The sequence below is a fragment of the Micromesistius poutassou genome, assembly GCF_964030765.1.
Source record: "Micromesistius poutassou genome assembly, chromosome: 2".
NCBI lineage: Eukaryota > Metazoa > Chordata > Actinopteri > Gadiformes > Gadidae > Micromesistius > Micromesistius poutassou.
In genome coordinates, this window is record NC_140272.1 from 16,335,022 (window position 1) to 16,355,718 (window position 20,697).

Consider the following 20,697-nt stretch of genomic DNA (forward strand, 5'->3'; position numbering starts at 1 on the left):
CTATATATATATATATATATATATATATATATATATATATATATTTAACAGGAAGTTCCAGACATAATGATCCAGTAAAAATGCTTGATTTTGTGTTAGTGTGTACTGTGTAGGCATTGCAGTTGTCGTCTTCTATATACCCTGCGTTAACATCTTATTTTGAAACCGGACGTAGTCACGTGGTCGCCGGCTTGACCGCAGTCTTTCGCTGACCCATAACTTCACCTTTACTTTACCCATAATGAACGTCATTGGCTAACACTTTTTTAAAGTTAAAATATGTATAATTTCTGCATTACTGAACTACAAATATCTATATAATTTGTTGTATTGTGTACTTAAATTACCCCAAATGTTTACACCAATATTCAAGCGTAGAGAAATCCATAATTGTATTGATGTAACCCCATAGACATCTTATAAGATGTCTATGGATATAACGGCAGGTTTGATTTGGTCGCCTTTTGATGGCGTCATCCGCCCCCACCCACCCACCTTCCAGGGAAACAGAAGAAAGTTGCAGAACCAACACTCATTCATTCCTCACTCATTATGGATCGCAATTATCCAGCCCCGGTTGTCGTCCCTAAGGCACGGGCAAGCCAGACGACCCAAGAAGACGATCGGACACGAAGATAAATAAAACGCGGATAAACATTGGTGTAGCATTTGAGAGCTGGAGAGAACTTTTAGGCATTCTTGGACTACAGAGAGACTCCGAACTTGCTTGTGTTCTACTAGACAGGTAGGCACCCATTTGGCTAGTACCTTAAGTGTAGCCTGCTATGCGTTGAGACATCTCAATGTTGTCACTCACTCCAGGCACACAATCTGGTTGGTGATACTAACGGGGTAACAAACCAAATACAATGGTTTAATATTAGAAAATCGTTGAAAGTAACGTTAATTACCAGCCAATCTTGGTTTGAGTGCTAACTACAATGCTGCACTGGTTGCTGCAGCAGCAACGTTATTATTACTAGACTGGACGTTCTTACTAGGCTAAGTTTGAGTTAGCCTAACGTCTAGCATTACTACGTATGACTAAGCTACGCTTAACCTGTACTTCATTTAAATGAAAATACATAACGTAAATAAACGTGACGTGAAAACTACTTTGATACCTCGGCCGCGAACATGATTTCTAGGTAACGTCCGATAGGTTAACGGGCATGTTGGTGAAGCCAACTCCATGATCCCGCGCTATTTCACTTGTTATAATGTTACCTTAGAATAACAGCTAGGTGCGCATGAAACTTGAACGCTGTAGAACATAATAAAACATCGTTCATGTTTTCTTCCTTTTGAACGCAGTTGTTGCTCTAAATGACAATTAAAGACACATCTGATCTCCATCAGTGGTAGCTTTGATAAGCGAAATTGCAAGGGAACAATTAAAATTCTGGGAAAATATTAATTTCTGAAAACTGACACGGGTAATCATCATAATCATAATCGACAGCGATGGAACAACAGTACAAGTTAGGGCATTTTTTGAGTAGGGCATTTTGGACATTGCTGTGATCTAATAAATGGGGTTATAAGGAGGTGGTGCATCTCCATCTAGATGAATAGGTCCAGGTGAATATAATCCAGGGTGCTCTTGAACAAATACAGTGCCATTGTATATCATGGGGGCGGAGCATGTCCTACCTGGACCATCTAGAGCAGAGGTTCCCAAACTTTTGACTGCTGAGGCCCAAATTCAATTCTGAAAATCTTCCGAGGCCCACCCAAACTTTTAGCCTATTCATATCTCTGAGACACATAGTTGTTGTTTTTTTTAAATCACAAACTGTTTCAACATATTTACATGTGTGCTAAGCCTACATTTTGATTTACATAGGTTGGCACATTGAATTCATAAACCTTTAACATTCATTGATTTGTTTTAAGCATTCCTTTTTTTTATTGGTTTGATTGGAATAAAAGACATGTATACATTCATTTAATTTAATTAATTTGAATGTAAATCTCTGGGTATTTTTAAACTTGAACCATTCAATCCCTTTTAATAATCCGTCATGATTTTTTTTTTTCAATTGAAAGGCCTCTCACGGCCCACCTGCAGTACCTCCGCGGCCCACAGATTGGGAACCACTGATCTAGTCTAAATAGACGAGACCATAAGAAATAAATGTAACTCACTCAGTAACTGGAAGCTTTTATTCTAGCTTGGTAAACATGAAACCTTGAAGGCAAATATACAATAGCAAATGAAAGACACCAATGTGTATTGCAACTCACAATCAGTTAAGGACAAATTTTAATTTAGAAATACCCAATCCATGTGGCTTTAAAGTGTGAAACCTGGCTGTTTGAAAGCTCACCATAGTCCATATAGGCGTGGGCTTTTCACTTTCTGACTCACACACGCAATCATACAAAAAATGTCTGAAAAAGTATTTTTTTATTTATCTTTGCAGATGAAGTGGTGTTATTTTATATATTTTTTAATAAAACTTTTGTACACATTGAAACAGTTAAACTCTAATGTACTATAGTAATTTAAGTTTAAAGATGAGATTGTGGTTATTGATGGCTACAATCCATACACAAATGTGATTTTTACAAGCCACATGCTGGCTTATTAACAGGAATAAATGTGAACCAAGACATGTGTATCCAGCACAACCCCACATAGCCCCAGAACAGCATCAGAAAAAGTCAACAAAAAGTATGTCACAAATTTGCCATAACATGCTTAACAAATACCAAAAATCAGAGAAACATTGTTGCTACTCATAAAAAGGATACTTGTAATAAGATAAATTGGATTAATTAATCCCAGCTGGAAATTTGGGCAATGGTGTAAGTAATCTGGCACCACCCACCCAATGGGAAAAAAGTGCAAGTTGCAGAGGAAATGAGAGGTGGTTGAGATATTGGGCATCAGAATAGGTCACTTGAGGAAAGGCCTGGTTTTATAATAAGTGTTACATCAGAGAACAGAAGGTAGGCAAGATACATCTTTAGGGACAGTTATTGGATAACTATTGACTCAATCCACTACTCAGAGAGAACTCGCTGAGTAAGGCGTTGTTGGCCAAGGCATAGAATACTGCACGTGGGGTCTAACATACAGAGGATCAACAAATGACACAAAACATATAACATTAGTTAAACGCAACCTAACATGCATGAATTTAAGGTGCAAAGCTTAATTTTAAACTAAAATTTTGATACTATGCATGCTACTGAAAACAATAGGAGGCCATGCTGGGGGGAAGGACTGAAAAGAATCCCAAAACAGAGTGAATCAGGCGCAACATTGGTAAAGGTATTCAAAGAACAAAACAAAGATTAATAAATAAACTGAGATAAAATGAGTAAGAAAGGATGAATTGGTTAATAGATCTTAAAAAGGCACATTTGTCTTGACATGTTTGTCTAATGTCTACATACATTAGCCTTAAAAAATTCCTAAATAAAAGAAAGCACAACTGCATATTATATTTGGTATTGAAGCTAGTTTCATGACAACAAAAAACAGTTCTTTCCTAACTGATGATAAATCATTCAGTACACGTTTGTTGACCACGGAGACAGCTTTGGATGTCCTCAAAATGGTGGCACAAAACTGAAACAACCTGAGCGGTTGGCAACATGATTCACTCACAACACAGAACACAACTGAAAGTGTACTTCACATGTCAACTGTGAACATGCCAATTCAATTCATTTTCTTTAAAACAGGTATTGTACCACACACTTTAGGTGTGTGGTATCTCACAGCGGAGTTTCATTTACATGTTACAAGTTTAAACAACTATAAAACGAAAATGGTTGAATAACCTTTTTGGCCAATATTATTGAATCCCAGAACATCCAAGGAGTCTGCCTCCAGCTAGCATTCGTAATGCGAGCGCTGCTGTCTTTAATTGACAATGGGTATAGTATCACTAGCCAAAAGGTATTACTTTATGGTGCAGGAGAGAGGAATATCAATCACTGAGGGGGTGGGATGACTGATATTACACCTGATAAATGTTAGATCCTACGATAAGGCCTGTTCATGAGGATTAAAGGATGCGTTTCCTGAGCACACTGACATTCGAAAACACAGAGGTAGTACCCTGCCTTAGGATTGGTGTAACATGATGCACGCTCTGATGTTGACACCCTAGAGACCGCTTCAAACATATCAGTCCATGGAAAACAAAGGCTTTAATCCTGTTTTGAACAAATAATGAAGGCATGAGGGTCCAATGGTTAGGCTGTTTGAATCAAGCCGAAAGGTACTGGGTTCCATCCCTATGTTCTCTGGCTAACCAGTAAACCTCTATCCGTAACCCACCCCTTGTTCCTTAACATGTATCTTAGGTCACTGTGATGCTGGATAAACATGCATACATACTGAAGAAGTAGTTAAATATGTCCTCCACAAACAAGCTTACTTTTATTTTTACTTAACCTAAAACACCTGAACGCTAACGATGCACACAGAAATATAAAGTGCCATCAAAACCCAGCATCTCAACCATCATTACACACAGCAACAACTCAAGAACATTAAAAAAACATCAAACAAATATACTACGTAGAAGAAAAGTATGACAAGGCAACGCATTATGGCTCAGGTGCTCGCTTAGTATCCGGTCTTGGGCGGAGGGTGAGCATAAGCCGGGTTGTAGGCGGGCTGGCCATGGTCCGCTGGTGGGGGTGGCGCATTGGCCTGGGCGTGAGGCTGGCCAGGAGGTTGGAGAGGGTAGGAGGGCTGTCCTGGTGTGAAGGCAGCCTGGCTGTAGGCCATCGGAGACGGGCCATAGCCCGGGCCCACTGCGGAAAACAAGCAAAAATTCTTTGAATGCAACTTCAGGACTATTTCAGATTTCAACCGGCTTTGTAGCTTTACAATGTAGTATATGCAAACCAGAAAAAGCTATTTCTGAAATGCTGGCTGTAGAAAGGCTGTTGCTAAACTAGATTGCTGACTTTAAATGATTTGTAACATTTTAAGGGTTGAATGGAGTTTGAACAGAGTTCAAGGTTTAAAGTCTGAATGGAGTAAGAGTAACAATATAAAGATTTAAATAAGTGTTAATCAATAAGAATAATAAATAAGAGTTAATCCAATGGCTAAACTCATGTGATAGTTTGAGGCTGGGACTAGTAGTATGATGAATTATTAGTATGATTAGACATAGTGTGAGTAGTATTAGTAGCCTAATAGGCTAATAGCCTGATAGGCCTATTAGTCTGATAAGTAGTAGAACTTCTAGTATGATATATTATTGGTATAAATATTAATATATTAATAATACTTAATAAGTAGTATTGTTGGTATTCTAATCCTAAGTAGTATTGTTGGTATAAGTAGTAGTATAGTGAAACAGTATACAATACATAGTAATAATGGTATGATGTGATGCAAGTATTGATGATGTAGTATTAGAATGATAACAAAGGTCATACATTTATAGAGGCAACTTTGACATTCGTTCACATTGTGGTGCCCCCCAGGAGGCACCTGAGAACGCACTCTGCTATCCAGATCATGTGCCCCTTTTGATGAACATTCTACTTTGCTGTCGCGACCATGCGCTTCCTATCACTCCACATTATCTTATATGTGCATTTCTTTTGGCAATATATATATATGCCAGCACATCATGTATCCTCAGCATTACCATGTGCAATTATTTAGGCAATATATGTCAGCACATCATATATCCACGCTTCAGTTAAAGAACACGTATAACCACTTTAACTGTATATCCGCAATATGCTGTCTACCGGATGGAAAATGAACTGTTGAGCTGCTGAACTATTGAATTGTTGACTCTCTAGTGGAAACTGTATGGTCTGTGGGATGGAAAAAAACGGATATGCAACTGTGTCACCTGTCACACGCATAGAAACAACAGGCCCTTTCTTAGAATCAAGATGTACAGGGCATGATGCGGTTTGACCTCAATGACATACAAACGCTCTTAAAATCTTTTTAATATACTGCTTAGAACCGGTTAGAACCAGAACAACGTTAAGCAGGAGCATAAATAGAGCGAGACACGAACACAGAGAGCCACTTTTCCTTTTTGGTGACACCCCACACCCTTTTTATCCCCCACGCTCAGAGTAGCAAATCGTTTTTTCTATTTTTCTTTCACTTCTTTCATTTTTGATTATTGAAGACTACCTGACTACGTTTTGTAGTAGGTGATTAGATTCTCAGTTTCGACTCAGTCCTTATGAAGGTGATCCAGGGGACCCCCCCCCCCCCCCCTCCGGCGAGGACCCGCTCTCCCAGCTGCCCACACGGTGAGTAGCGCATCATACAAAGGGCTGGGTGTTGTGACTTTGATGTGGGGGGCGAGTCTGTGTTAGAGGTTTTTTGTCCGCTTGATCTGTTCGTGGTTTGGGTGTAAACCCAGCGTTGATCGACGCGTGCCAGCGTAAAGTTAGATACATCCTTGTGAGGGACCGACTGAGAGGGGTGTGCCTGTAACTGGAGTCTCGACACGAGCTAGACCGAGGGCATCCGACACGTGTTAGGCAGGCACGTCTTGGTCCCACAGCCTAGCGGGAAGCGAGCAGGGTGTGCGCTAGCATCCACAATGGTGGGGGGCGCCTTCGGCCCACTTAGGGCTCGACTTCCTCGAGGTAAAGCACAATCTCGCAACCGAGACAAGGTTTGACATCCGAGTCGCACAGTAACTCTCAACAATCTAGTTTGGCAAGCTTCCTTGGGTCACAGAATGATGAGGCTGATACTGCTGGAATCTCACTTTAATATGACATATTTTTGTAGCTAGCATGGTGTGAAAAATATTGCTTTTAAGTAGCATTAGCATTAAGAAAAATAGCCTACCTCCCTGTGTGCTTCTACCTAGTAGTAGTTAAAGTCGTTCAGATAATTTTTTTTTTTTTTAATTGATAACTTTGTTTTAAAGCTGAATGTTAAAAAGTATATTATATTTTAATTAGAAAAGTAAAAGCCAACCAATACTCACTGGCTTCCTGGTAGGGTGGAGGGGGTCCAGGTGTATATGCTGGGTAGGGTGCTGGGGGCTGAGCACCGTAGGCTTGGGGCATGGGCTGAGCACCGTAGGCCTGAGGCATAGGCTGTGCACCGTAACCAGGCTGGACAGGGACGGACTGGTAGCCTGGGACCTGGCCCCCCTGGTAGGATGGCCCCTGAATCCCAGGGGATGCTGTTGGCTGCTGGGGGTAATGTTGAGGTGTGTGTGTGACCACTGTGGTGTGTGTGGTGGTGGCTATAACCGCTGTCAAGGAGGATAAAGGATAGAGAGGGAGTAAGAGAAATGGCCAGCTATTGAAGGAAAAGCATTAAAAAAAAAAAAATGCATTAACACAGAGGTTGAGGAACAGATAAGAACAATGTAGTGGAGAGTGGGGTAAGATGGGCCAGTGGGTAAGTTGACCAGCCCCTTGTATTTAGGCAACTGTACACATGTTGTAATTTGACCATCAATTCAGGAAGCAACCATAGTTTTAGCTGTGGTGGAGAGAAGCACATAGTAAAGGTGCAAGTAGGTTTTTTTTCACACCGTTTTTTGCTTGTCAAAGTAAGTTAACATATCAGGTATAATATTCATCAGGAATCCTTGCATAGCAACTCGCATGGTAAATACGATGACCCACAGGCAACTTTTGAGATCTAAACCCCCCTCCCTCCCCAATATTTGTATTGAAGATATATACGATCCACGTGAATAACCCATTTTGGATTCACATAAGGGTGAAAGTTTGCATGCCTAATAGATTACGAAGAAATCACTATGTAGTATTTCTAAAAACAAAAAAAGCCCTTCTTTGCCCAAACGATGTTAGAACCCCAAAAGGTAAAAATTTGACAGCTACATTATGTTCGATTTGGTCCTCACACTAACCCTATGCCATCAATACTAACACTGTATTAACAGTTAATTTACATTAAAGGGGACATATTATACCACCAGGTGTGAGTGTGATTAGCCAAGTTTTGAAAATGTGCCGCTTCTGACATCACAGGTGGGCGTGTCCACCTAGATGTGTGCTGGATAGATAGAGGCTTGTAATGGCTAATAACACTCACGCCTGGTGGTATATGTCCCCTTTAAGGCTGGCTTTACACGACAACGCTCTCGGGTGAAACCGAAAAAATATTTTATCAGATGTGCCTTTCGTTTAGATGGCGACAGCGTTTTCGGGGCTTAAAAACGCGAAAGAGTGAATCCACCCTCCAGAGTGGAAATCTTAAAAACACTCCACCGTTGCGTTTCCTTCTAAAGGGTTAACAACACTATTCAATAACACTTTTACTTTTACTTCACTACATTTAAAAGTTAAAAAATATACTTTTACTTTGTTACTTTGACATTTGCCACCTCGTTACTCGTTCCAAATTAAAATAATCAAAGAATTATCTGGAATGCGCGGGTCCGACAGGACGAAGAAGAAGAACCACGTACGGTACTCTCGCGAAGTTTAAGGTAAATGCGCGGGGTGGCAGAGATGAGCAGCATTACAAGCATGGCAGCCGCAGAGCATGTCGACACAGAAGACGCACAGCGAGTTTCGGTTTAGTTTCAGTTTAGTTGACATACGTGGCTGGCGATTTAAGCCTTTTGTATCGTGGTCGTGGATGTATAGTAAGAAGAACGCATGACTAGATCATGCTAATCTGGGTCAAGGGTATTTACCAAAACAGTTCTTTTTTTTTTTTTTGCTGTATATCCTTTCTGAGCTCAGCTGACTGTGACTGGCAAACAACGGCATAAACTCAGCTGGTTGTTTCATTCCCCCCTGATTTTGTTTCCTTTTTGTCTCATTTACCCCAGTGTGTAAGGAAGAGTTTAGGGAAGAGATCAAGACCACAACACATACCGGTAGTTCTTATATTTGTATGAGCTGTGTGATACCTCAGTCAGTAGGATACTAAACAAGGTAATACGAATTGGCTAACCATGTTTTGTCTGCAGTGGTGAAAATGTGACTGATAGTAAACATGTCGTTAGTATCCTAACCACTCTGGCTAGATTAGATTTTAATGTAATTTTAATGGGATACTTTTGGTAGAAAAGAAAAAAAAGTTCTTAACCACATTTCATTCACCTGAAAAAGTTAAATAAAAAACAAGGAGAATAATTTTGGGTTGTTTTGCTTCTTTTCATGCATACTATAAAATACTTGTACTTTTACTTTTGATACTTGAGTATATTTTTTCAAAAGATACTTTTGATACTTAAGTACATTTAATGTGAGCTACTTTAAGACTTTTACTCAAGTAATTTTCCTTTAGGAGACTTTAACTTTTACCAAAGTCATTTTCAGTTATGGTACTTATACTTTTACTTAGTTATTCTTTTCAAGTACTTTATACACCTCTGATGACTACCAGTTTATTTTCCTCCCCAGAATAGCAGGGATCACTTCCCATAAGTGACAGACTGTCCCCTCCCCCCTTGTGGTTGCACTGGAGACAATAAGTCACCTCGGGAGGAGTCCAAAATTCCTGTGTGCATACCCAGGCAACGCTTTAAGCTACTCCACTCCAATTACCCCTGCTTTCTAGCAAGAGGAGCAGTATTTTTAGGCCAAATCATTACGTTTGCATTAATGTTTAGCAAATAAACGTTTGCATAAATGCTTGCTTCCTGGGCAGAAGGAAGTTTTTCAGTATGTTTTGTTGCTGAAAATGTGAAACTTTCCAGTTTTTTGGGGGAATCAGCTTTTTTGTTGCACAAGAAGTTTGGCCAATTAACTTACAAAAGGGGGATGAATGCAAAAGATGCCATAGGTAATAGGTAAAGGGTTTCTTACGCCGTGGCTTGCGACAGATCTTGTAGAGGCAGCAGCAGGGACAGACACAACAGGATATGATGATCAGAATGGCGATGACTACACCCGCAACCGTGGAGCCGATGGTTACGGAACTATTGAGGGAACTTCTATAAACACAGTTTAGAAAGTTATTTGGTGGGTCATAAAATGAATAACATTTTTCTGTTGATAAAATGCTTGATTGTGTGTCAATGATTACCTAATATAAGTAATGAGAACTTAATAGAAGGAAATACCTATCAATACAGTCCTCCTGACTATCTTCTGTGAATCGCCAGAAGGAATCTTGGCAACAATATCTTCTGAGGCAGTTTCCACAACAATACGTCGAGCATCTCTCTTCTGGGTGGTAGACATCTGAGAGGTCATGGTAGGATTTGCAAGTATTGTCTCTGGCTGGAAAGAGGACAAACACATTTGATGAAACTGAGAGGAAGCCGGAAACATGGTTACGCGGACTGGCTAATAAATATGCATGAATTAATGGCGTAAATGAAACATTGCAAACGGTCTACACATAGGGCGTATTCACACCAGGAAAGTCCTTTAGTTCGCTCTCTTTGGTCCAGACCAAAATACAATGATTATTTTTTGGTTGGATATCGGACCCAAATATCCAATATACATTCTGTCTCCTCTTTGCGGGTGCCTGTTACGTCCAAAGAGGCGTATGATTTTTAGAACTGGATCGCTTTCACATCTCAAGCGAACCACACCAGGGTTCGTTTGGAATCGAACCGAGGCCACCTCTCCGGCTGGGTCTCGGTCTGACTTGTTTGGTCCGCACCAGAGTTCGATGGTTTGTATTAACACTAGCCCAAAAGGTCGGTTGGTTTGGTTCGAACCAAACAAGGCAGGTGTGAATACGCCCATAGAGTTCAAGAAAAAACCCTTCCCTTTAACAACAAACCAGAACAGTGTAAGGAATAGGCCTAACGTTACTGTACATCCTGTGGATGGATTGTTACTAATGTCAATGATCAACGTGATCAACCTAGCCTGCTATATTCTGATCTAATGCAACATGTTGTCCTTAGCGAAATGGTCTTGGCGTCAATAAAAATAAATGTCGTCTGTTAACTTACTTTACCCGTTGAAATATACTAGTAACCGTTAGCTTCGTAAACACGATAGACATGTGGTAAGTTCGTTGAAACGAAAGCTAGCAAAACGACCGTGATGACATGGAGTAGACAAACATAAATACAAAATGGTGTGTATTAAATACCCAACTCACCAGACACGATCGGGATCAGGATTGCAAATATAACACACTTGATTACACCGGAAAGGCCTGCCGCCATGGCTATAACTATTTGTTGCAGGGAAGTAAACTCCTTCTCCTTCCTTGTTTGTTTCAAGGCAGCCCACTAGCCCTGGTATACCCGTGTTATGATTTACATCCGGTGGGGTTGAGACACCCGACTTGGGGATTTCCTTCTCCCCGTCGAAACGCCGCCCACAGGACCAACCAAGAACACCTGGTTCTACGGAAAGTGAAGTGGTACAAAATGATCGACGATTTGCATATTTTTGCACGCGAAACGTCCCTATTATAATTCACCTTATGTTTCGTTACATAACAGTAGCCTACACATTTATAATTATGTTGTGACACTAAAGTCAACGTAGCATAGACTACTACCGCATAGCCTGGTGTGAGGTTTGTCCCATTTCGCTTTCCGTACATCCAGTTGCGTTTCTATTTGCGTTTTTTCCGTCAGTACGTACGGTTTCGAGCTGGTTTGCTAAAGAGGCTAATGTAGCTAACAATAACAATGACTAGCCAATGACGTGACACGATCACAAAGACGAACGGGAACGCTGTAAGTGTTACGAGACAGGAAATTACGTCACAAGTGAAACTCGGAAGGCTGGTGTCCGAGGCATCTGGAACACCATAACATAGCAACTACGCACGGCTCATCAGTAAATCAGTGTGCCTCGAGTCGGGAGGAGGAGGGGGCGGGCGGAGACAACTCTCCAATATTGTAAATTAAGACTGCAGTACTCGTTGTAAACGCTCGATGTCAGTGTTGCATAATATACCTTGAAGGTAATATTCTAAAATGTCTGACTGTCAATCGCCAGGTGAGGTGACTACAAAAGATAAAAGCCCTTTCATTTGCATTATTGGGAATCTTTCTATCTATGGCCGAACAAAGAAAACATTGATGACTGCAGACAATGAAATGTCAAAAACAAGTGCATATCAAAAGAAAAATAAACAAATTTGACGTTCAGAAGAAGGCAAACATTCCAAAGTAAAGGAAAAGAGGGAAAGAAAATAGAACATTAGAGTCAAAGCTGTTCAATTGTTCAGATGTGTTGTGTCTAAAATTGGTTGATACTGTGAAGATGTGAATTAGCGTTAAAGGTCCCATATTATACCATCAGGTGTGAGTGTGATTAGCCATTAAAAGCCATTTTGAAAATCTTCCTCTAGTGACATCACAAGTGTCCTTGCTTGCACATCCAGCCATATTGAGAGCAGCCACAGCGAAGACTAATGCAAAGAACAGCCTCTTTTATCTGCATGGCAAGTCAGGTGCCACTTTGTGTAATTTCTGTAAAGACATGCCACAATATGCCTCTACATATCAGAGCTATGGATCAAAGAGGAAAAACGCCTGTTGGAGAATATGTATATATATATATATATATATATATATATATCGTATTTTTGGATTTTAAAGTTGAAAAACATTTCTACTAGCTTATAGCTTAAAATAACTGGACATAACTGTAGTCAATGCCAAATTATACTGATTCGTCAATGATGTTGTCAATATAATCATCAAACTGATCAATTTGACTAAAATAAAATAAATTGGCCAGACCCTACCACTCCGTTTTCAAGAATCGACACTCCCCAAACCCCTTCCACTCACGCCACCAACACAGCCAAGCTATGTTTGTTTGTGTCACAGACTTACACAGCCAGCAAGAGTGGAATGGACACTGTTATTTCATTTTTTGTATTATGAAAGTCTCTCGCTGACTAACTGGGAGGCGCAAAAATGTTCACATTTTGACTTTAAATGCAGGTCTCAATTTACTTGAAATGAGAAGAACAGTTATTATTATTAGTAGTAGTAGTAGTTATTATTTATAATCCCTCCATTTCAATGTGAAAATATGATGATAAATATTATTGAATAGTACTTTCTTTATTTGATTAGACAGTCAGTTGTAAACTACGTTCAAACATGGATACAATACTAGGCTATTTATATTAATGATTGATTGATTGCAATAAAAAATGTTTTCCTTTGTTTCAGTTATGAACAGTATTCATCAACTCGAGTATATGAACAGTATTCCTTGCCAGCCAAGCGTCATGGTCAGCATGCCCCTGCCCCATCAATACCCAGCATTGGAGCTACATCTGAAAGGTAAGGTTCAGACTTTCCCTGTCAAATGTGCTTGATTCCAATAGTATGTATATACAAAAAAAATTTTTTTCGTCCTATAAGCCCCGCCTTTTGGGGAACATCAAAACAGTTGGTTGATAATTGTGTTGTTGCTCTCCATGGAAATCTTTAGGAAAAGGCGAAAAAGTTATGTGATCTAAAGAGAATCCTTTGGGCTTTATTCAACTATGTTAGTACCTACAATACTAACCTCCATTTCCAGTCTCTCTTGCATCACTTTCGTTATAAAAAGTACAATACGTCAATACATCCGTCCTTTTCAAAAAATATTTATTACATTTAATTTAGCATTATAATTCCAGTTACATAATGGAAATAAACGCCAGATATAGCCATTTAGCCATATATTGGCATGCTAACCTTTGTTTTGCAATACAATATATTCATACATTTTCGGACTAGTTTGCTATCTGGTTATCTCATTTAGCATAAAGCAGAGGTATTCAACTTGACTGAATGCAACAGTATCCAAGGTTCTTCGGTAAAGCCAAGCCATACAAGAAGGTTGCTGGTAAAGACTACTTGTGTACTTGGTGTGACTAGGTAGGAATCCGAAATGCTTTGATGTGGGGAAAAAAAACACTTTGGGCTTAGACTTGTAGGAAGGAGTTATCTCCATAGCTATAAACGAGCGATGTTGTCTATAAAATGTGCCACATACTGTGGCATTATACTATTTACTTTTACTTTTAACTGTAAATAGTATAACGTTTAATGTTTAACTGTTACCGCAAGGTAAACATTGAATTGTTGTGCCAACTGCTAGTGAGATAACCATCAATGTTTCACACATATATTATACTCCTATCTCCTACTAAACAATTTAGGGCTTTCCTTGTGTAACCCCTCAAACAAAAAAGACTACAGCCATTCAGTCTCAGCGTTATATCTACTTAACTCAGTAAGCTTAATAGGCAACATCGCTTGACTTATAGTTATCAGAACAAATAGGCCTATGGGACTTGATAAATACATTTATACATCTTCCAAGTGCAAGACACAGCTTGAGAGTAAAGTTATGTCGCTCAGTCTAATGTCTAAATTAGTTGTGTTTTCTCAAAACAAAATAAATCAACCACGCAATTTCAGATTAAAAAAAAGAGGGGAAAAAAGTGGATAAATCTTTAAACACACCACGCAAATAAAACAAATCCAAATAATATAAAACACAATCCATGGGCTTTCATTATCCGATGCAGAAATAGGCTGAGCTGCTTTGGGGGTGGACTTTGGGGGTGGCTCTCATGCGCCCTCATGGCATGGTAGTGACATGGTAGTCACACTCTCACCCTCTCTAGCCCTCAACACACTTACCTACACAATTCAAGATAATAGAATGAAATCTTGGGTGAATTATTTTTGAACATCGCTGGAACCAAGCCTGCCCCTACATATTTTTCAATGTTTTTGCAGCCGTGAGTTGGAGAAACGCCCTGATGATGCGATCCACGTTGAAAAACTGAGGGACCTTCAATGTGACCAGGAGAGCCAGGCTAACGTCCCAATTGCTGTAGATCCTCACCCAACGGGTAGCTCAGAGATCATCACAACAACCAACATGGTATGTAATCACCAGATGTATCATCAGTAAGCCAGTTAAAGTATTTTCATTCCAGATTGCTAATAAGCCTAAGAGTTCTCAAATATAACAGGGCGCTGTAAACCACCAATTTTGTTTAAAGCACCTCTTTTCTTTGTACATTGTAAATAAGCACCCTTTTTAATGTTGTTTTTTAAAATTATATAATAGGGTCCGACTCCTATCAATAAATCAACGACAAAAAAATAGTGGACGAAGAACATAAAATTACTTTTATAGGCGACAATATTATTATTTATTTCCAACGTGCATAATTCAGTTCCCTGACTCCTGAGTATAACATCCTCACGGATGTTCTCTGGCTATAAAATGCATGCAATACCTTGTCTCTCAAATTTCAATCGGTCCGAGAAAGGAATAACATGTCTAGACATCACCATCCCTTCTTCCTGAAACAACCTATACAAAATGAATAACAAGAACCTAATCAATGCACATTTTAGAGGATTGCAGAGGTGACCTCTATCACTAATAGAAAAGGCTTTGATTTCCATTTCAAACTTGCCTGTACCAATTCCTGACCTCATAATTTCAAGATTCCAATGGTATGGTAAAAAAACGAAAATATAAACAAATTCCCAAAACAATCGCTAAGGTTAGGGCTACCAGACTTGAGACAATACTACTGGGCTTCCCGACTATTATCAATGACCATCTCTTCTCCTTAGGGTTAAAATCCAAAAATCCTCAAATTCCTCCATAGAATTATGCTGTATACCTTTATAGAAGGATAGTGTTCAATTAGTAATCTCTTCTACTGGTCTGTTTAGGCTCATTTAGTCATCAGGCACATCAGTGCACAACAGTGCATGCACATCAGTGCTTAAGGAGGTAAGCTCCTCAGTTGTTATAGCAGCCCCTGTCTTAGCCATTCAGCACTTGCTCTCTGCAATTTTCTGACTTAACTTTTTTTCTTAGTAACGTTTTTAGTAATTTATTAGTAATTGACTTAGTAACTTTTCTGCATGCTGATTGAGTTAGAGATAGGTTAACCAATTAAATATGGAATAGTCTACAATTGTAAACTATTCACATATTCCTAATTCTCCATTCATCTGATCATTGTTTTTGCAAATACTACTACAGAGTCCATCCCTTGGTTTGTGTTCATATCCAATGCAGCTATTTACTTTTAATTGTTAAGATTGATCCATGTGAATGATATAGATACATTGCTAACATTCCTAATCTATATTTTGCAGTCTTACAAAGAGGGCTGCACTGAAATTACCTTTGATATATCAGAGATTACCTTCACTGCTAATGAAGACAGCGATGGTTCAAAACAAGAAACAGGAGGAGAAGAGGAAGAAGAAGAAGAGGAGGATGAGGATGAGGAGAAAACAGAATCGGCTGAGAAGGTTAATGACTCAGAGCCGGATTGGGCAAAGGATGCCCTTTCCGGGTCTGAGCTTTCTGATTCTGGCCACTTGGAGAAAGATAAATGTAAAGAAGTGCGTAGAAAGGCCCGTCAACTTTGTCCAGATTGTGGCAATTTTTTCCATGTGGGCAAGGCTCACACTTGCAAGTACAAAATCAAGCCATTTCAATGCAATATTTGTGGCAAGAGGTGCACAAGCAAGGGGTGCCTAAAAAGCCATAGCAGAATCCACAAGGAAGACTACCAGCACTTGTGCAAGTTCTGTTGGGCACCCTTTAAAACGAGAATTGATAAACTAGCCCATCAGAACGCCCACTTCTATACTGAAAAGCCCTATAAATGCCCTGACTGTGTAAAGACGTTTTCCAAGCTCCGTGTGCGCAATATCCATTTGAAAGAACACAGAGGCCCCAAAAGTTTTTCATGTCCACATTGTGCTTTGGTCTTCCCGGCTCCCCACTGCTTAAAGAGACACATGCCGGTGCACACTGGTGAGAAGGAGTTTGTGTGTGAGATCTGCAGTCGCTCCTTCAACCAGCCAGGCCATCTTAAATCCCACCTGCGCCTGCACACCGGTGAGAAGCCCTACCAGTGCCAGCACTGTGACAAGAGCTTTAATCATAATGTGAGCCTCAAGAGTCATGTCATGCGGTACCATAAAGGAGCTTCTGACTCCGGGCCTAGGGAACACACAAAGGGAAAGATGGACCCCCCCCCAACAGGATAGAAGAAATGAATGAGAAGGAGATTAGCAACGGAGACACTGAGGGTACAGGAGAGGTTGTTATCGATCAACACGCCAAAGTCCAAGTAGAACCAATAAAAAGTATCAAGAAGAAGCCTGAAAAGTAGATTGTTAGACCCATAGGAAATGCAGCATTGGGGGAGACAAACGCAATTCCTGCTGTGCGAGGGAAGGCCCTGGACCAAATCACAGCAGCTGAGCCAGCAGAGAAGGGCCAATTCAAGAGAGCCTCTTCCAAAAGCAAAGTGAAAAAATCAAGTGATTGGAGTGACAGCGATCAATCTCTGAACTGACAGAAGAGGATGAGGCAAAGGAAAGCAAGGGGCTTAGGAAGAGCAGGCGGAAGACCAGCAAGAGACCAAAGACCTTCAAGACCGCAGAGGGGGATTTTGACAGTGACTCGGATTTTGACCCTGCAGAGTTCGAGGGTAAGAAGAGACGAACAAGCTTGAAAAAGTCAGGAAGCGTAGGAGCACGTCGGGCGAGGAACAAAAGAGTAGTCTGAAAATGATTATAATAGAATGTATAATCTAATTGATGGAACTGAATGGGTATAACAAAGTAGTTATTTTTCTTAACTCTTGGATTAATACATTGACAAGTGTTTTGCTATTATATACATTATATGAATATTCGTTGGGGTGTGATTTGTTTTACAGTGCTCTGCAAGAAATTATTATTTAGAGATTTTATTTCCAAAATGGTTTGATTAATTGGAACTGATGGATTTTCAAATGAAATATTTGATAGTTTATCAGTTGCCTTTAGAATGTTTTGTGTATTATTGGATAGTGATCATCCTGAAACTGGCCAAGCATTTTAATTTTTTTAATATTACAAATTGTTACCCATTTATCACTAACAAGGAACGCATGAACAAACAACCTTCCATTCTGTAGCCTGACACAAGTTTTGATTTAGGGAAAATTATGCTAAATTGTTCAAGTTGTTAGATTTCAGCGTATTTCTAAGTGGTTTGAGATTTGTTCTTTTATATTTGTTTTCAAATTAATTTAGAAAGTAAAACGTAATTTTTGTTTTCATCAGTGTAAACGTGATATATTTTCCTGACTTTGGTAATTCTAACCACTTATTGTCAGACATTAGTTTTTATTCATATTTGCAAGCAATATTTTTTGTTCTTATGCATATTTGGGCAATGTAAAGTTGCACCCGAGTAGGCCTATGACGTTTTTGGGTATGGGGATGTGGGTCACAGGTCCAGGCTCAGGAAGTTAACAAATAGAATGGAGACACCCATCACGCCGTTGCACAGCACTTTCATAATGCAAGATCATTTATATGCTACGACACAGGAGATGGAATCCTTGTCGCCAAAAAAGCGAAAAAGGGAATTAAAAAGGCAACGTGACCGGCGAGTTCAAAAAACGAGGGTTAACATCGGGATAGCTTTTCTCAGGTGGAAAGCGCTAATGAAGGAGAAAGAGTTTCAAAGGGACGCTGACGTTGCCTGCTTTCTTCTCGAAAGGTAAGTCAATGTTACCGTCTAAATTACAAGCTTTTCTCATTGCTTGGTTGTGTAATTCATTACATAGGCAGTAGAACAGAAGTAGTTAAAACAAAAAGCCTAAACAGGCTTGTTGGTGGAAAGCAGCATAGGCTATGTTTGATTGAATAAGGATCGTATAAGGATAATCGATCCACTGCCTCGCTGTCCTCTTCCACTCCCTGCCGTTGAATCACCGGATGATGATGATATCTGACAATGCACGTACGTCGAAAAATAAACGAATAAAGAATATCACTAATTATTGGCACATAGTTCATGCTTTGTAGAGCAATATAAGCACGAGTAAAACATGCTGATGCTACGACATAGTAATGTTACCAATAAAAAACTATCAACATGGCAACATAATTCACCATCTTGCTCGAGTAATTACTCATACATGCCAAGTTGCGTAGTTTGTGCCAGGCCAGTAGAAGGTCAATCTCCCGCCATCTGTATACGGACTTATCTCATCAGACGAGCCCAATGAGCCTGGTGTCCGCTGCAAACTTCAGGTGGTTGACTGACTGACTGCAGGTGCAGCTGTTGATATAGAGGAAGAATGTAGATGTAGTGGAGGGCCAAGTTTTCTGCATCGTACACGTTGGCCTGCTGCGGTGAAATGTTAACAGCGGCCAGTATGAATAAAACAAACTGCTGGGAGAATACATTCTGGAACGTATTTATGTAACATTTCAGTCATTGTACCTATCAAAGAAGTAGATAAATAAGCCCCAAAAAAGTGGCATTAAATATGGAAGGATGGCTGAATCAGCTTTTATATACATATATTTGTGGAAATTGTCTTAGCTTTCCCACAGCAATCACTACATATATTTTCATTCCAAAAAATAAATTGCAGGTTATTACCAGGAATAATTTCATGGGCTACCTGTCTACCTTCCTACCCGGCTACCTGCGCGCGCTCTACCCATGCACTCATTGCGCATGACAATGCGCGATTATTCCACAAGGCTTCCAGACCTATTGCTAAAGCTAGCGAGCTTGTCTTCCAAGAATGGCAGAGAAAGTGCAGCCAAAATGTCCAGGTACACCTATACCTACATCAGCTTGCACTGCAATGCAAAGCAAAAAGAGAAAGACACTATTTGAACAGGCTACGAACAAAAAGAGGTTGGATAAAGCAAGAAGTGAAACTAGAGTAAACATTGGTATGGCTTTTCAACGATGGCGAGAACTGAGGGAGTTGAAGGGCCTGAAAAGTGACCCCATGGTGGCTGTATATTTGTTGGACAGGTAATTATGTGATCTGTTTTGCTTTTGGGGGAATTTGTAATTTTCCTGAACTACTGTACGTAGCCCAACGCTAACGTTTGATACGCTGCTGGATGGACAGCTATGCGCACAGAGGATGTGAGTAACTGTTACTAACAAAATCCATGTGCATTGTTTACATTCGTTATGATCAAAGTGTTTTCTTACATGTGAATGACACATGAGGTAGATACGGTAAGGTAAGCGATGACAATGATGCGTCACTATTTTGGTAAATGTGTGTCAAAAGTATCTGTGTGAACCGATTGTCGATAATTTTTTACAGTTGTAATATGTCAATAGATGGCTATTACGTATGGACAATCCGTACGTCTATTTGTAGTCTATATGCTAAGGTGACCAGATTTCTGAGACAAAATCCGGGGATATGTTTGGTTCAGCGGTGTAAAAACCTCCAAACATGTCGTGTTTTTTATCATAGAAAACTAAAACGGGGACACTTCCCTTACCCTGGCGGACGGGATTGTTGACGGGGGGTGTGTGGAACGGGTTTGCGGGCGGACGGGAGGGGGGGGGGGGGAATCCGGGGACATTTCCGGCGACAGCAGTAGCCGGGGACAGGTCACTGAAAACGGGGACTGTTCCCGGAAACCGGGGACGTCTGGTCACCCTACTATATGCATAAATCGACAATCCGTGTGTACATTATTTATCTAAATATAAAACCATTTGAACATGGTGCATTAATGACTTGCTTGTATTTTATTTTGTATTATTCATTTTGACGATATATATTTAGGAAACGCAGATGGTGAACTACAGGCTATGTTTTAGGTTTAAGATCAACCGATGCACGTCCAGCATCATGTTCCCCATTCGCTCGGCTCTCCAGCTGATTATATCATACAGATGTTTTACGACGTAATGGTTAATCTACTGCATTTTTTTATGCCTCATCTATTTCATATTAGTAAATATATAGCCTCATATGGGGATATTTATTAA

The 20,697-nt window shown here is 39.9% G+C and overlaps 2 protein-coding genes and 1 non-coding gene across 4 annotated transcripts; 1 reads left to right on the top strand and 2 right to left on the bottom strand.

Annotated features, from left to right (window-relative positions):
- The first annotated feature begins 585 nt into the window (after positions 1 to 585).
- LOC311339495 (uncharacterized protein) lies at positions 586 to 17,883 on the top strand. Its single transcript, XM_084464894.1, has 4 exons — positions 586 to 745; positions 13,068 to 13,181; positions 14,634 to 14,781; positions 16,023 to 17,883. Exons 3-4 carry the CDS (start codon positions 14,779 to 14,781, stop codon positions 16,926 to 16,928), a joined length of 909 nt encoding a protein of 302 aa, XP_084321020.1. The 5' UTR covers positions 586 to 745; positions 13,068 to 13,181; positions 14,634 to 14,778; the 3' UTR covers positions 16,929 to 17,883.
- On the bottom strand, positions 2,392 to 11,220 carry LOC311338547 (protein shisa-5-like). Of its 2 annotated transcripts, none has more exons than XM_084463840.1 (5): positions 11,024 to 11,220; positions 10,023 to 10,182; positions 9,766 to 9,890; positions 6,954 to 7,226; positions 2,392 to 4,779 (listed from the first exon to the last, which is right to left on the bottom strand). In XM_084463840.1, the coding sequence occupies exons 1-5, from the start codon at positions 11,088 to 11,090 to the stop codon at positions 4,589 to 4,591; spliced, it is 816 nt and encodes a 271-aa protein (XP_084319966.1). In that variant the 5' UTR covers positions 11,091 to 11,220; the 3' UTR covers positions 2,392 to 4,588. The 2 variants fall into 2 exon arrangements, with proteins under 2 accessions (XP_084319966.1, XP_084319965.1); XM_084463839.1 differs by having other exon boundaries at positions 9,766 to 9,893; positions 11,024 to 11,217.
- Positions 13,261 to 13,375, bottom strand: LOC311339499 (U5 spliceosomal RNA). The gene has a single exon (XR_014633214.1). It is a non-coding gene; the product is annotated as a U5 spliceosomal RNA (small nuclear RNA).
- Positions 17,884 to 20,697: the final 2,814 nt, after the last annotated feature.

Bases quoted from the DNA above. Each gene is read 5' to 3' on its own strand.
- LOC311338547 (XM_084463839.1), bottom strand. From the start codon at position 11,090: ATGGCGGCAGGCCTTTCCGGTGTAATCAAGTGTGTTATATTTGCAATC. The intron at 9,894-10,022 runs GTATTTCCTTCT...CTGTGTTTATAG, and splicing joins CAGGAGGACTGTATTGATAG to AAGTTCCCTCAATAGTTCCG. The intron at 4,780-6,953 runs GTGAGTATTGGT...TGTTTTCCGCAG, and splicing joins TCCACCCTACCAGGAAGCCA to TGGGCCCGGGCTATGGCCCG.